This window comes from Fopius arisanus, unplaced genomic scaffold (assembly GCF_000806365.1).
Source record: "Fopius arisanus strain USDA-PBARC FA_bdor unplaced genomic scaffold, ASM80636v1 scaffold00021, whole genome shotgun sequence".
Taxonomy (NCBI): domain Eukaryota; kingdom Metazoa; phylum Arthropoda; class Insecta; order Hymenoptera; family Braconidae; genus Fopius; species Fopius arisanus.
In genome coordinates this window covers 1119722-1133920 of record NW_011887760.1, presented here as the reverse complement: position 1 = coordinate 1133920, position 14199 = coordinate 1119722, and the positions used below count along the sequence as shown (strand labels likewise).

Genomic DNA, 14199 nt, shown 5'->3' with positions numbered 1-14199 from the left:
CGTAATGTGCGTTTAATGATGAATTGACAGGCAGACAGAATGTTGACGCGGAACGACTTCAATTCGCTTCAATTCACTTCGTTCCTATTCCGTGCACTAGTGATTAAATTCACTATTATATCTATTATTCGTGCTAATATAATGAGGAAGCTGTTGCCGAACAAGAACTCGAATATTCCAAATTAGCACGGCTCTCAAAAAATATTTCGTTGAAATAGTATAAATTTTTAATAATTTTTTTGATAAAATCAAAATGAAAATCAAAATCAAATAATTACTCGAATTTTGTTCGTTTTGAAATTGAGCCCAACTGTTCCACAACCTGCTTCATCATTCGTTTATCTTTAGATATACCTTCGACGGTTCGTTAACGCAACATTCTGAACGGTGATTTTTTTTTGAAGCTGCCATGTAATCTCCTCTTCCTGGAAAATAATTCAATCATTTCATTGCACAATTACGTATACCATCGTCAGACGTACTTACGTGTTCCACCCTCTTATTTATCAACAATATTTTTACGTTTCATTCGACGATAGTTTCAAGTACCTGATTGAAGAATTAAAAACGTGATAAACTAAAAAAGAAAAGGGAACTTTTAATAATATTTTATGAAGCAAAGAATGATATAAATGTTTTATACTTTTTGTTCAGATTACATTTGTTGGATTATTCTCTTTATTTAATTTTCTGAAAAAGGTTTGGTTTATTTGATATTTTATATCGAGTGAAGCTGCTTTTTCTTGCATGAATTTTTTTTATTAGTCCATGATGTTTTCGTGTGATTTAACATTTACAAAAATTGGGCTATTAATCCATAAGATACAAATTATCTCCTCAGTTTGTCTTGCCACATTATTAGGTAATAGAATACCTATTCCTTGCTTCGACTCATGAGAACGATCTTGTTTACGTTTGGAGGAGGCGTTTGTTACTTTTATTTTTACCCATACTTGCTACTTGAGTGATGCTGTCTACGTTTTAATTGTAATGTTTATAAGAAGCGGACATTTAATAATATAATTTTAATGATTACACACACGACTAACTCTGCATGAATGTTTTTTTGTTCATTATCTTATATTAGTGGTTTTAGCTCAATAAAAATTGATTGTTTTTAGAACTATACAAATCGATAGTTTCATAGTTTATTTATAAATTGAAATTAAAAGACATATGTCACGTATCAGAGGTTAATTTTCATGCGGTTTGAATAATCATTTCTTTTTTTCTTTACAAGTATTATCAAATTTTTTAGTTTATATAGATTTTTCATGTGTCTCTGGAAATTTCACTCCTCCATATTTATTCCCATGTTTATGCTCGTTCATCATTAGATTTATTCAAATAAATTTATTTAGTCATTTTTTTCTTAACTACGATGACTTATGTTTAATTGCCATTCTGAATAGACAATTAGTCAGTGCTTTTTTGTTTTTAATTTGTTAATTATGATAAAATGATAAATTTTCTCGCGGTTGATTTTGAAAATTTGCAGGACTATTTTATATGAATAAATTAGCCAGACCGGTCAGAATTAAATCGTTCCATTGTAAAAATTTACAGTTTTCTTTTCATTCAGTTAGATAGACAAAAGAAAATACATATTTACTTGCTCGGTCGAGTGTACGGAGCAGAGCGATATCGTGATGCTGAACCGGAGGTTGTTGTTGTCTTGTAGGATTTCCAAGCTCTACCCGAAGACTCCTCTGTGAATTCAACGAATTAATCTAGATTTCTATTTTTTAATTATTTAAGCGGCTTGATCCGCACCAAAAACAAATATCGAATGATCAGTAAATTTTAACACATAAGAACATATAAGATATTTCACTATTTCCATTCCTCAATTTTCCAAATCTTTCTCGATTTTTGAATCGACGTCAGTTAAATGAAATAGAACTTACCGGGATAATCAGAGGTTTCGTAGTAGTCATGCGATGAGTGTGGAGGAGGATCATCGTCATAGTCATAAGTACTGTATCTCGAAGATGAGTAAACATCATCTCTATAAGCACTTGACAAAACAAGCGAAACAAGTTACTTAAGATTGTTACAGACCACTTTTATCACAGTTCTATTATATAGGATAAAAATGGATAGAAAAAACCTTACGAAGAAGGAGGTGAGTAGTGGCGATCGTATCTGCTGCTGCTGCTTGATGATCCATGATAATCATAATCGTGGTGGGAACGACTGGGAGGTGGAGGTGGTGTTGGATCATCATATCTATCGCCGGAGAGTCTATAAATTCGACAGGGTTAAGGGACAGTTCATCAATCTTGAAAATCACTACAAACAGTTCGTCAAGTTTTCAGCTTACCCATAACTCTGATCCATGGCTACTCTAGCTCGATCCAAAATGGAAAACACTTTCGTTTTTGCTGGGACAGGACGAGTTATCAATCCACGCGACGATGGTGGCGGAAGCATAGCTGATTGATCGAGAACACACCAGGGAAATCAAATGACAGTAAGGCAACATAAAGCAAAAATCATCAACTCAATCTCAAAATATGAAAAATAGTGAACGTACCGCGTGAGGACCTTGGAGGTGCAGGTCGACTGCTTGGTCTTAGAATCCCTGTAGATCTGGAGCTAGGTCGTCTCTCATCGCTGGAGCTAGGGTCATCCGACATGCTCAGCTCCATCTCCCTCATTTGCTCCTGTCTTATATTGTCATTGTTATCGGGTATGAGGTACTTTCGTACTTCAGCAAGAGCGAATGCGATTCTAGCGTGTGCTTCCGCTGGTGGAGCGAGAGCCGCTATTTCTACGTGCAAATCGTCAGCAAGGTGAGCATATTTTGGGTCCAAAGATTGTCTGCATTCTTCCTCCTTAAAAAATTTCGTTCTTTAATCATTTCGTTAATTCTTTGTTGTTTTAGAATAAGCCAAATAAGTCCATATCTTTTATGGTAATTTCCGTATTTTGTTATAGCACCTAAAATTTCAACAACAATTTGATTTATCTTTAGAAATCTATAAAATCTATAGAAATATATGCAATAGATAGATAAGATAATATAAATAAAATTTTCTCTACATTTTTTAATAGTACTTTTTTAATGAGAAAATTCTTTTATTATTAATTATAAATGTCGAAGCCTATAAATGACTAGATGAATATAAATCACATCATCGAAGGATGTGAAGTACAACCAAGGCGACCACATCCCCTAAGAATATTTCCTCGTTGAGTGACTCCTCGGGGAGTTTTCTATCTCTCCCGGAAGAAAACGACAGGATTACTCCGGCCAAGTACAGAAAATCGATTGCCACTATTGGATTATTTACGGTGCGCATGTGACCACATTTATTCTACGTCCTGGATGTGAAAAAATAAAACGAGGATAGATCGAGGAGAACCAGACCATGTATCCAGACCAGGATCTAGCCCTAATTTTGTTAGCTCTTTGTGGTAAAAATGAAATATGAAGAGTTAAAATTTAATAATCCATCACAATGGGCACATGAGAGTTTATCTTTGTTTACCACTTGTTAGCGATAATTGAGCGTTTGTTAGCAAACTAAAGAGCTTGTTCACTTGCCTTTTGTCTGTCTTTCATCGATCCACGACCCAATACTGCCATTTTACACATGGTTTCCTCTTGCAGACGTTTCATTGAATTACCCTTTGGTCCCAATAGTTTTCCGACAAAGTTGAACTGCAATATAAATTCATAATTTCATACTGAGATCAGCACTAACTATTTCATTCTATCATACGTACTATAATCACCTACACAATCTACATTTTGTAAATTATTTGCCACTTTGATAAACAAATGGAATCTCATGTAAAGTACTCCGACAATGCTTCGGACTTTATTTTAGTTTTTGTTCAACTTTGTTAATATAGTTCTGGTAATGTAGGAAATTGTAAGGACAAAACTCTAAGAAATATCTCTCAAAAAATTAAGGTCGAAAAAAAATTACAAGTAACAAAGTAGCTATGGTTGTCATGGTCGTCCTACTTAGAAATGCATCATCGTTCACACAAACATCTTCGATAAAGTTGCGAGGATCTGTCGAATCAGGGTTGAACAAGTGATAAAAACGGTAGACCGAAGAAAATCGAAATCAATATCATGATACTGGAAAAACTCATATGCGATGACTCAGTTTCGTAAATCGAAGGAAACATTTGACAATTGATTCTATATAATTTCGTAAAATACATTTCAGTATGTTTTATAAATTTGAGATTATTTGTATTTGCCTAGTGCCTTCTCAAATCTTTGAATAAAGTCCAGCATGCCCAGAATGGTATAATCGGTCTGAAAATTAAAAAAAAATAATTTCATGCGTTTATAATTAGAAAAATGTTCCAAAAATGTACTCGCCAATGCAATTTTTAAAGGTGTTTCCTTCCTTCTAAATATGTCATTATGAATATAGTTTTTTCTTCTAATAAAACGAGTTTATACTAACTTTATTAACAATTAATTGAAAAATTACTAAAATATTGTCTGAATTGTATTGTTAAGCAGGAATAATCTGAAGCCCATGGATTTTCAAAAGTAAACAATTTAAAAGTCAGTAATAATTCATTTGTTATACTCGCAATAAGATAGAGTTTTGCGTTGAGTCAAATCCTGCTCAACCTTTACGTAAACGACCTGGAAATTATACTGAAATGAAGAGGAGCTGGAGACGCACAAATAGACTTAGGAGAAAATTTCTGGACTAAGAATAATTATAATAAGTAATTAGATATAGTATACTATACTAGATGGTGAATCAAATGGATTGAGCAGGTACTTGACGAAAATAATGCTATTTAGACAAAGAAGTCGAAGTTAAAAGTAAGGCTGATTATATAAGGAGAGGGATGTTATCAAAGGTTACGAAAGAATTTGAATACTTGGGCTTTTGGTTAGCAGTGGGTAACCAGTATAACACCTATGCACGAAGGGTAAGCAGGAAAGATACAGCAGTCTTCCAAGAGCAAAGGGATGACGGACAGGGATACAGACGAGTGTCCGATGAATGCAACGACAAAGGTGGGAGTTTCGTAGGTACTAAAAATCTGGGGTTAGGGCAGAAGATAGATGATGAACCAGGTACAGAAAATGTTTTTTAAGGCTAGTAGGGGCCTATCCCCGAATATTGCTGATTATGTTTGGAAACTAGAGGCTAACTAGAAGAGTACAGCCGTAGAACTCTTCAAGAGGACAGCCCATTATGTGATGAATATTATGTTGCTGGGAGATGAGAGGTGGGCCACAAAGTGCATTCTTGAAGAAATTGAAGAAATGAAAAATAAACAGCCAACGGCGTAACGGAGTAAGATACGGAGTGATCTGCGTTCAGTTGAAGATGGTGACTTGTCTGTAGGCAGCACCCCCTTCCTGCGGTCACTGTAAATGCTGATATAAAAAGAAGAAAAAAAATGATCTCGAAATTCTGGGAATATCTCGAATGACCGAAAGGGTTAGAACCATAAGGTAAAACCGACCGGCCACCACGACGTGGCAGCGAAATTTAACTAATGCGGAAAAATTTGGAAGGATTTAATTTACAAATTATTGAACGAATCTTGCGTGGGAGGCGGTGGACGCGAATTTATGGAAAACAGCTGCACCAATCGAACTGAATTACGGCACAGACTTAGTCCTTAGTAATATCTGTAATTTGGTGATATTTGACCGTTCTCGGAATAACTTTAGCCATTTACTCCTTCTATTTTCTACAAGAGTGTTCCAAGTTGACCATGTACACATACACACATGGTACTCAAATTTTGAATTTTGATGTCTCAGACCATTCTACATTACTTCCAAACAAAATTAGCGAATTCGAAAATCTGACGACTACAAAGCTTCCGTTCGTAAGCAAAAAGAAGAAAAGAAATTGATCTCGAAGTATCTCAAAATGTCGAAAATGATCGTGAGGGTAAAACAATAAAAGTACAAAGTTCGAGCCGGCTGCGTAATATGTTTACGCAACATATTTAACCAGAATACCATAAAATACATTCGCAAAATATTGCTAGCCGTTGTTGCATAATAGTATGTGCCTTCAGCCTGGATTCTGATCAAATATATTGCTAATAGTTATTTTCACGCCTAACGGTGGAAAACTAATCATCCCTGTCCACAAGCAAGATTTACATCCGAGCTGAAGGCAAGGATGGCAAGCATGTGGGGGATTGTGATCTGTTCTCCACGACGGGGATTTAACGAAATTTTTCCAGATGCTTGAAACCGTGTGGTATCTCTTACTTTATGTTACGAGACCTGGAAGACAGAGTATTTTTATTCACGATATTGATTGAGAAGGATCTACCAAATTTGCAAAAAAATAATTTAAAAATACGCAGCTTGCCATCGGCCTCTACTACACAGAGAGAACTATTCAATAAAAATTACATGTATTTTCCGTAATTCTAGAGCGAAACGTAGTTGTCGAAAATTTTACGGAACTGTCACGTCATTTTTATCTAAAATCACAGAATTTTTCTGCGGTGCTCCGTAATTTTTATCTGAATTATCGGTGAAAAATTACGATACCGTCACTTAAATTTTTTGAATCGACTCCGTAATCGGTAAGTGAACTGAAAGTTCCGTAATTTTTAATAAATATTTCTCTCCGTGTAGATTGAGTAACAGCTAAAAAAATTACAAAAAATTTGAAATTTCGTTAGATAATAGGTAAGAGTTGAGGCTAACTCTGGACCCAGATTCAGCTCGATCGGTTCAGCCGGTTGTGAGCAATCGTGATTTGTTTATAAATCGTTTTCCCGAAATATCTCCAAAACTAAGAAGGGTAGTTTCTGTTTATTTCATCCTCTTCGTCATGATTGGCTCCATTGGAATCAATCAAAGATTGGAAAGTGAACTCTGCAAAAAACCATAGTTATTGGCACTTTCATATATATGCGAAAAAAATTGTTGTTCGTCCTCTCACCCGCGCAAAAATCGAGCTATTAACTTTAAATTTGCTCGAGATTGTTCTTCTTTCACTACAACGAGTGGTATTGAAAATTAGCTCAATTGAAAAACTAGTTTCGGAGAGATTCAATTTTTAGTATAAAAGGATTATATGGAATATCTTAAAAATTAACATGATTTTCCTTTTAAGAGAAAATTGTCTTGATGTCCTCTATCATAATCAATTTAAACATATATAGTCGCCCATTCAAAGTGTTCGAGATATTTAGATTTCTCCGTTTTCAGTTCAAATCGTTCTTGGCCCTATCACCCGCGTAAAAACTATTAATTATTAACTTGAAATTTGAACGAGATTCTACATTTATCACTACAATGAATAATATTAAAAATGAGCATAATTGAGACATTAGTTTCGAAGATATTCAATTTTAAGTGTAAAATGATTATGTTGAATGTTTCAAAATTGATTTGACCGAATTAATCTTTTTATGTGAAAAAGGCCGTATCAATGTACTCAAATGTACATGCAAATTCAAAGTTTTAGATATATTGTGATTTTAAATTTAAATGATCATATGGATCATATCTTAACAAATATAAATTAATAGGAGAAACTAATTCGTAGAAACCATTCCGAAGCTCGCCATCAATTTATTGACGGCATAGAAGATATACCCATAAATTTCAATAACTCATCTAGAGTCGCATAATTACTATCGACTGCTTTTTCCATTATCTTTTTATAACTATTCGAGTGGTTCCCGCAACACAAATTTTATCCCAAATTTTGATATATTATGGGCTCACAAGATAGAATTTAAACAAAGGGTCACATTCAATAGATAGTACATACGGACCTTAGTAAAAGATATAAAGCGGCGTTCATAAGGACACCTTAGTAAGCTGGTCAAAAAACGTCAAAAAAAATGCATTGGCGGATACATGTTTGAAGGCATAACAGAGCAGCTCCTCGTGGCTCTGCATTTTATATTATTGAATACCAGCGCGACCCCGTTTTTTTTTTCAGAATTTTTTTACTTCAATGTTATCATTGTTACTTCAAAGTCACACAATCAATTATGATTTTCATTGTTGCATTTAGGTTCTTCCATACCTAAGACAAAAGATATCAAAGTTTTTCATAATTCTAATTATGCTCACTCCAATTGAGTTTAATTAATTTTGTGTTACGTGAATTCCAATTAATGCAACATTCGAAAGATTAAACCATTTTAATTTTCTTCTCTATAGCTGTTTAAACATATTGAGTTTTATCGAATCCTTGGTAAAATCTCATATGTTACCCTTTTTTTCCTCTCAAATTGAATTCAGTGTTTTTAGTTTGAATGCTTTCGCTAAATTGTTCATAAATTCCACTTTTTTTCCAACATTATACGTACTTTTTGGTCTTAATTATTAGAGGCCATTTTCAACAATAAGAAAAAAACGAAAAATAAAAATTTCGAAGTCGAATTATGAAATCGTCAAAAATTATAATGGGACATATTTTTTTTTAATGGCACACTAACAATCCATTTTTCACCATAAGAATAATTTTTTCAGCATTGCCATAAATTTTTCCATTTCTGAAGGAAACAGGTCTGAAAGTTTTTACCATTTCCTAGATCATTATTAAATGAGTTATGTATGGCGTTCATTATACATTAAAGAAAATGGATAATTTCAAAGTAACTCTGATTGTTAAATTTGAAATCCAAAGCGATTCTACAGTTCAAACTTCAATGTTAAGTTTAAAGGTGTTCTACACCCATATATAGCCAAAATTAACGTTTTTTCTTTTTTCTGGCAAACTTACCGCGGTACTGACGTGGAAATATAAGACTGTTGCGTTTTGTCATTATTCAATGACTTATAAAGTTTCAGGGTGGCGCAAGCATTTTTCTGCATTTTTTCTAAACTTTTAAAATGAATCACCAAACTGTACAGAAAATATATGAAAATGATTGCAACCACCGAAAAATTTCATGAGTCATTGAATAATGATAAAACGCGAAAACCTTATACTTTTTCACATCCATCACATCGATAATTTGCCAAAAAATTGAAAAAATATTAATTTTGACTATATATGGGTGTGGAACATCGTCAATAGATGAATATAGCATGAATACATTCTTAGTTACTCAGAACCTGCCTTCATAATTGGTGCGGATTTTTCTGAGAGATTGATGATTGTAGGCCATATTTTATACTGCCATATTCTGATATTTCTCCGTAGCCACTAACTAACTGTGCTAATCAGCTGATCTGCTGGTTAGTTATCTATTTGATTCGATTGATTAATCTATTATTAATCGAAATCGAATGGCAGATAATCGATCATTTGTAGCCTTTTTATTCTGTTTCTGCCGTCCCATTTTCTTCATTTTTTTCCTTTTTTCTCCAAAATTAATTATTCAGCAGCGTTCTCGTGATTATGGATGTCAATATTAATGAAAATAACACATGCCATGTGATTACTGGTTTAATTTCAAAATTTATGAAGAAGTCACTTCCTAATTTTGCATCTTTGCTTAGTAAATAAAATTTTATTCTTATTAATTCCAATTGTCATTTATGTCGGAATTCTCTTCAGAATTTGACACAATGATCATAAAATTCCATACGACTGAGAATTCCCAATTTTTGCATGCGTTGCATAAATTTAACAGAAGATTCCAAAATATTATTAATTTGGTCCCAAGTGAAAAAGTTGTACCATTGAGGAATTTTTTTTTTAATTCTCATTTTAACTCTCATTATCATTATATATTTCTCATTATACTTGATCTCCGTTCTTTTTTTTTTACTTAAAACAAAATGAATTATTCATCATCGTTCTCATTTTATGAAGTATCAGATCAATTAGAACAATCCATCTCGGGTCATTACCAATTTGAAAAATTCATTAAGTGATCTATTACTGCAAATAGGCTCCTTGAATAACTCTTTTTAATAATTTTGAACTTAATTTCATTCAAGGGGCAGTTATTTCAAAGTTCCGTATAATCTAAATTCTCCGGTTCTCCCCTTTCCCAGTAATTCCATCAACTTTGCCATTCGATAAATAATCGGAAATTCTTGTAATTTTCTATAAAATCCAGGAATTCTTGTACTTTTTGCTTCTAAAGAGATGCCCTTCAACCGGTTGATTTTCCAATTCGCAAATTTTACCGGCAACTAAAAAATACGAAACTTGAGTACCATGTATGTATGTATATCCAAAAGGATGTATTAATTATTTCGAAAAGTTTTACTAATCACGATATAAAAATAACGAAAGCGGAAGCTTAGAATCTAAAATTTTGTCACACAATGGGTATTGCTGCGAAACCTTTTCGGACGCAATTTCAGCTCAATCAGCCGAGTTCTTTCGAAAATACAGAAATTTCTCGAAAATCTTTGATCCTCAGGATTAAAGAAACAATCTGCCTTAATTCAATTTCATATGCCCAAATATTTTTAGCAATCATTTTGACACATTCGTATATAAACTGCCGCGCTTTATTTTATATTATCTTCCATTATTCAAAATGGTGGTTATTCACTATCAAATTTCGGATAAATCTTATATTACGTACACTGAGAATAAAAAATTCTTCTGCCAAGAATAATTACTATCCACAAGAAAATATATTTGCTCTGTCCCAGCTTCGCCTAACGAAGCGCCAAGGCCCAGAGAATTCCTCAGAGAACAGCAATTAGGTCGGTAAATCATCCCGAAACCGACTGGAAACGACAGAGAGAGACGTGAAGGAATGTCTTTTCTTTGAGGAGCTAGAAGTGACACACGCCATACAAAGTTGTGATGCCTCTTCAAGGAAGAGCGGGGGTACTGGCTATGCCAGAGACCTGATGCGAGACAGTCAAACCCAGCTGGGCTTAAGTGCCACAATTGCGACCAGAGAGAACACTCCTGGTGCCTGTGCACAGAACCCAGAACAGTTTTCTGCTACGTATGTGGCACGTATGTCCACTTTCTCCAGTACCCCAGGTGTAATCAGGGAAATGTGGAGTCAGCCGCGTAGGGACCACATTTACGCTGCCGGAGATCTCAGAAGTAACAGTGAAAGAGGAGCAGAGACTCCCAGACACTGAGGAGCAAGCGCCAGTGCAAGGAACGCCAACCGCGACAGAGACGACAGACCCAAGGGCCAGGGAAAAGGGCGAAAACCCGACATCCTAACTGACAGACCCTTGGAAGAGTCTCTCGCCCGAGGAAATCTTAAGTTGGAAGGCCTTCAAACAGGCAATGGAAGAGGGCAGATTACTATCCTTCCACGTGGATATATGCATCCATGGGAAAGAGATACGGAGACTAGTTAACTCGGGAACATCTCGAACCTTTGCTGGAAAAGCAGAGATTGATTTGCTGCACACTTCTAGTGGACGTTCCCGCTAAGAGAATCGCACCACGACGAATACTTTTAGTCAACAGCCAGCTCGAAAAGATGAAAAATGTCTCCACCATACCAATAATGGTTGGCGGACGAGAAGTCGAGGTAGAAACTCGCTATCTGGGGCTTTCATTCTGGGAATTGAATTCCTGAAAAAGACCCGATCATAGACTTATTTGCCCAATCGTGGTTTTTCCGGGATAAGCCCACCAAGTCGTTGGGATTCGTAGTCGTCAAAGAATCTGTCACATAGCAGTGTCTAATGGCCTTAATACGCCAGGAGAGGAGTAACATAGTATGCTCCAACCGCTGCCGGATGAAAAGATTCCAGTGATCAAGAGAAGTCCACCAATTCCCAAGCTGACACCACGCCGTATTAACGTGGAGGGTTACGAACCGATCCGGCAGAGAGTCAAGTTAGCCCCCCATCACTTGAAATTAGCGATGTGAAAAGAGGTTAACGACATGCTCAAAGATGAAATAATCAAACCATCAGCGAGCAACTGGAATAGTCCAGTCGTCATGATAAAAAAACCCAATAGGAAATATAGAAGTAACGAAAAGGGATGCTTACCCGGTTGCCAAAATGAGCGGAATCCTTGACGAGTTAACGCAAGCCAATTACATCTCCACTCTAGATCTGAGTGCGGCGTATTGGCAAATACCGCTAGCGGAGAACTCCAAGGAGATCACCGCTTTCATGGTACCGGGAAGAGGATTCTGTCAGTTCGAACAAATACCGTACGGCCTCACAAACGCTCTAGCAACCTTCCAAAAAGCACTGGACAGAATAATAGGTCCAGAGATGTACCCTCTCGTAATCGTGTATTTATACATCATTATCGTCTCAAGTGCATTCCAAGAACACCTAGAGTGGCTCGGACGAGTACTAGGAAAGGTGAGAGACCACGAGCTAGCATAAACCGTAAGAAGAGGGTGTTCTACCGATCCGAGGTGAAATACCTCAGATTTGTAGTTACTAGCGAAAGGTTACAAGTCGACCCGGATAAAATCGCCGCGATCGTCGAGTGTCCAGCGCCCAAGAATCCCAAACAAATTCGCAGATTCATAGGAATGGCATTCTAGTACAGACGCTTTATACTGAAGTTCGTCACAGTAGCCCAGCCGTTCCCTGGCAGATCCAGAAACCAAGTATACGCTTACTGAGCAAGAGTGTTTAGCAGTCGTATGGGCCTTAAAGAAGTTCCGATGTTATGTGGAGGGCTACGTCTTCACAATTATTACGGATCACAGAGGTCTGCGGTGGCTTTATAGCATGAATGATTCCGCTGGAAGACTTGCGATATGGAATTTAAGGCTGATGGAGTACGATTACCAAATCGTGCACGGAAAAGGCGCGGGACGCCTTATTAAGCGCCCCAGAGGCCGTGACAGAGTCACTCACAGCAGCAGTGGCAACCCAAGACAAACGGTATCTGCACCGCTGTCGAGATGTCGTAAGAATTCCCGAAAAATAGCAAAGTTGTAAGATCTCTGATGGACTGTTAGACGACAGTTCATAAACAGGGACTTGAAATAAGCTTCAACTATCATGAAGCATCGAATGACCCCACCGAAAGAGTGAACCGTGCGTTGAAAACGATGATACGGGCTTACGTGGAGACAGATCACCGAGAATGGGATCATCGCTTGGACGCGTTTAGATTCGCGTATAACACAGCCCAACATAGCTCATTGAGGCATTCGTAAATTTCTCCGTGAATTTCTGTTCTCTTGCGGAAAACTTTCGTATCACTGTTTTCTGAATAAACTAATAATAATTAATAAAAACTATAATATAAAATTTTATATTGGATAAAGAAATAAAATCGGTTTATCATCGGTCTTTATATATAATATAAATATGAATCACATAGTGTGACTCATTTTGAGCGCTATAGCGCTAACTATTCATGAAGGCGCACGGCTGTGGACCTAGATCACGGACCTAGACTTTTTAGATACGGAAAATTCATTCAACTCTTCATTCCATTCGATATTCTTCATTCATTCCATATTTGATTCGACATCGACTCACATTCGACTTCAAGTCCATATTCGAGTTCGAGATTATCGCAGTCTCTTCTATTTATACAACGGATAGGATCAAAAGATGTTTTTCTTCCATTTTTCCAAACTTTATTGCTAGCGTACACGAAACATCACATCAGTGCCTCTATTTTTTACCCTTGTCATTATATCTCATATTTTCACCGCTAGGTCTTTCTCACTTCCTGAATCTCACGTCTACCGAATCAGAAATGGGGGATTTTCGGGCTGTTGGGATGAAGTTTTTTACTCGCGTGGAGTTTGACGAAACAAGTCAACGGCGAGGTGGCCTGGTTTTCTCGAGTGAGAAAAACTCCATTACAATGGCCCGGATAATATAATGATCACATAGTGATTTTCAAGTTTTGGAGTTTGGGAAGTATGTAATATCGATTCCCTAACGAGAAATCGTGAGAAGCAGAACGGAAAATGATTATTACGGCATGTAGCAACGGGCCATTTTTATCATTTTTTTTCTAATATTTTTTGTTTTCATATCATAATAAAAATTGGAAAAGCATATGAAAACCAATGATTTTGAAATTATCTAGTTAAAAAACTTAACTTAAAATAGAATTGTATCAATTTTCGTTCGTTATTTCTGTCAAATTACCTCTGAAATTCGGTTGTGTTAAAATTTCTGCTGGCAGGAAATTTTTTGGAAGCATAAAGATGACCTTCTTAATAGACTTTAAGGGCCGGGTGGACTATCTATCGAGCGTCATCTTTGATTTAAATTTTATCTTTTTAACCTAAAATACATAAAAATTTGAGCTAAGTTTTGAGGTCACGAAAATCACTGGAGTTGGCATAAAAAAATAATGAAAAAAAAGAGGAAAAAATTTTGAAGGGCGCTAA

At 35.9% G+C, this 14199-nt stretch overlaps 1 protein-coding gene across 6 annotated transcripts in view; it reads right to left on the bottom strand.

Moving 5' to 3' along the window:
• Window positions 1-4: 4 nt before the first annotated feature.
• LOC105264480 (KH domain-containing, RNA-binding, signal transduction-associated protein 3) overlaps window positions 5-14199 on the bottom strand; it is a 17193-nt gene continuing 2998 nt past the window's right edge. The window contains exons 3-11 of one of the 6 annotated variants that reach the window (XR_891997.1): window positions 3551-3667; window positions 2537-2837; window positions 2324-2435; window positions 2116-2244; window positions 1908-2017; window positions 1613-1709; window positions 487-549; window positions 355-425; window positions 77-96 (exon numbers count right to left, since the gene is read on the bottom strand). Coding sequence is in view for 5 of the 6 variants with exons in the window: in XM_011301375.1 (XP_011299677.1) it covers window positions 368-425; window positions 1613-1709; window positions 1908-2017; window positions 2116-2244; window positions 2324-2435; window positions 2537-2837; window positions 3551-3667 (924 nt within the window). In the remaining variant the exon portion in view is untranslated. Of the gene's footprint in view, window positions 97-354; window positions 426-468; window positions 578-1279; window positions 1710-1907; window positions 2018-2115; window positions 2245-2323; window positions 2436-2536; window positions 2838-3550; window positions 3668-14199 lie in introns of those variants that run through there. The other 5 variants (XM_011301375.1, XM_011301376.1, XM_011301377.1 and 2 more) reach the window with 5 other exon arrangements.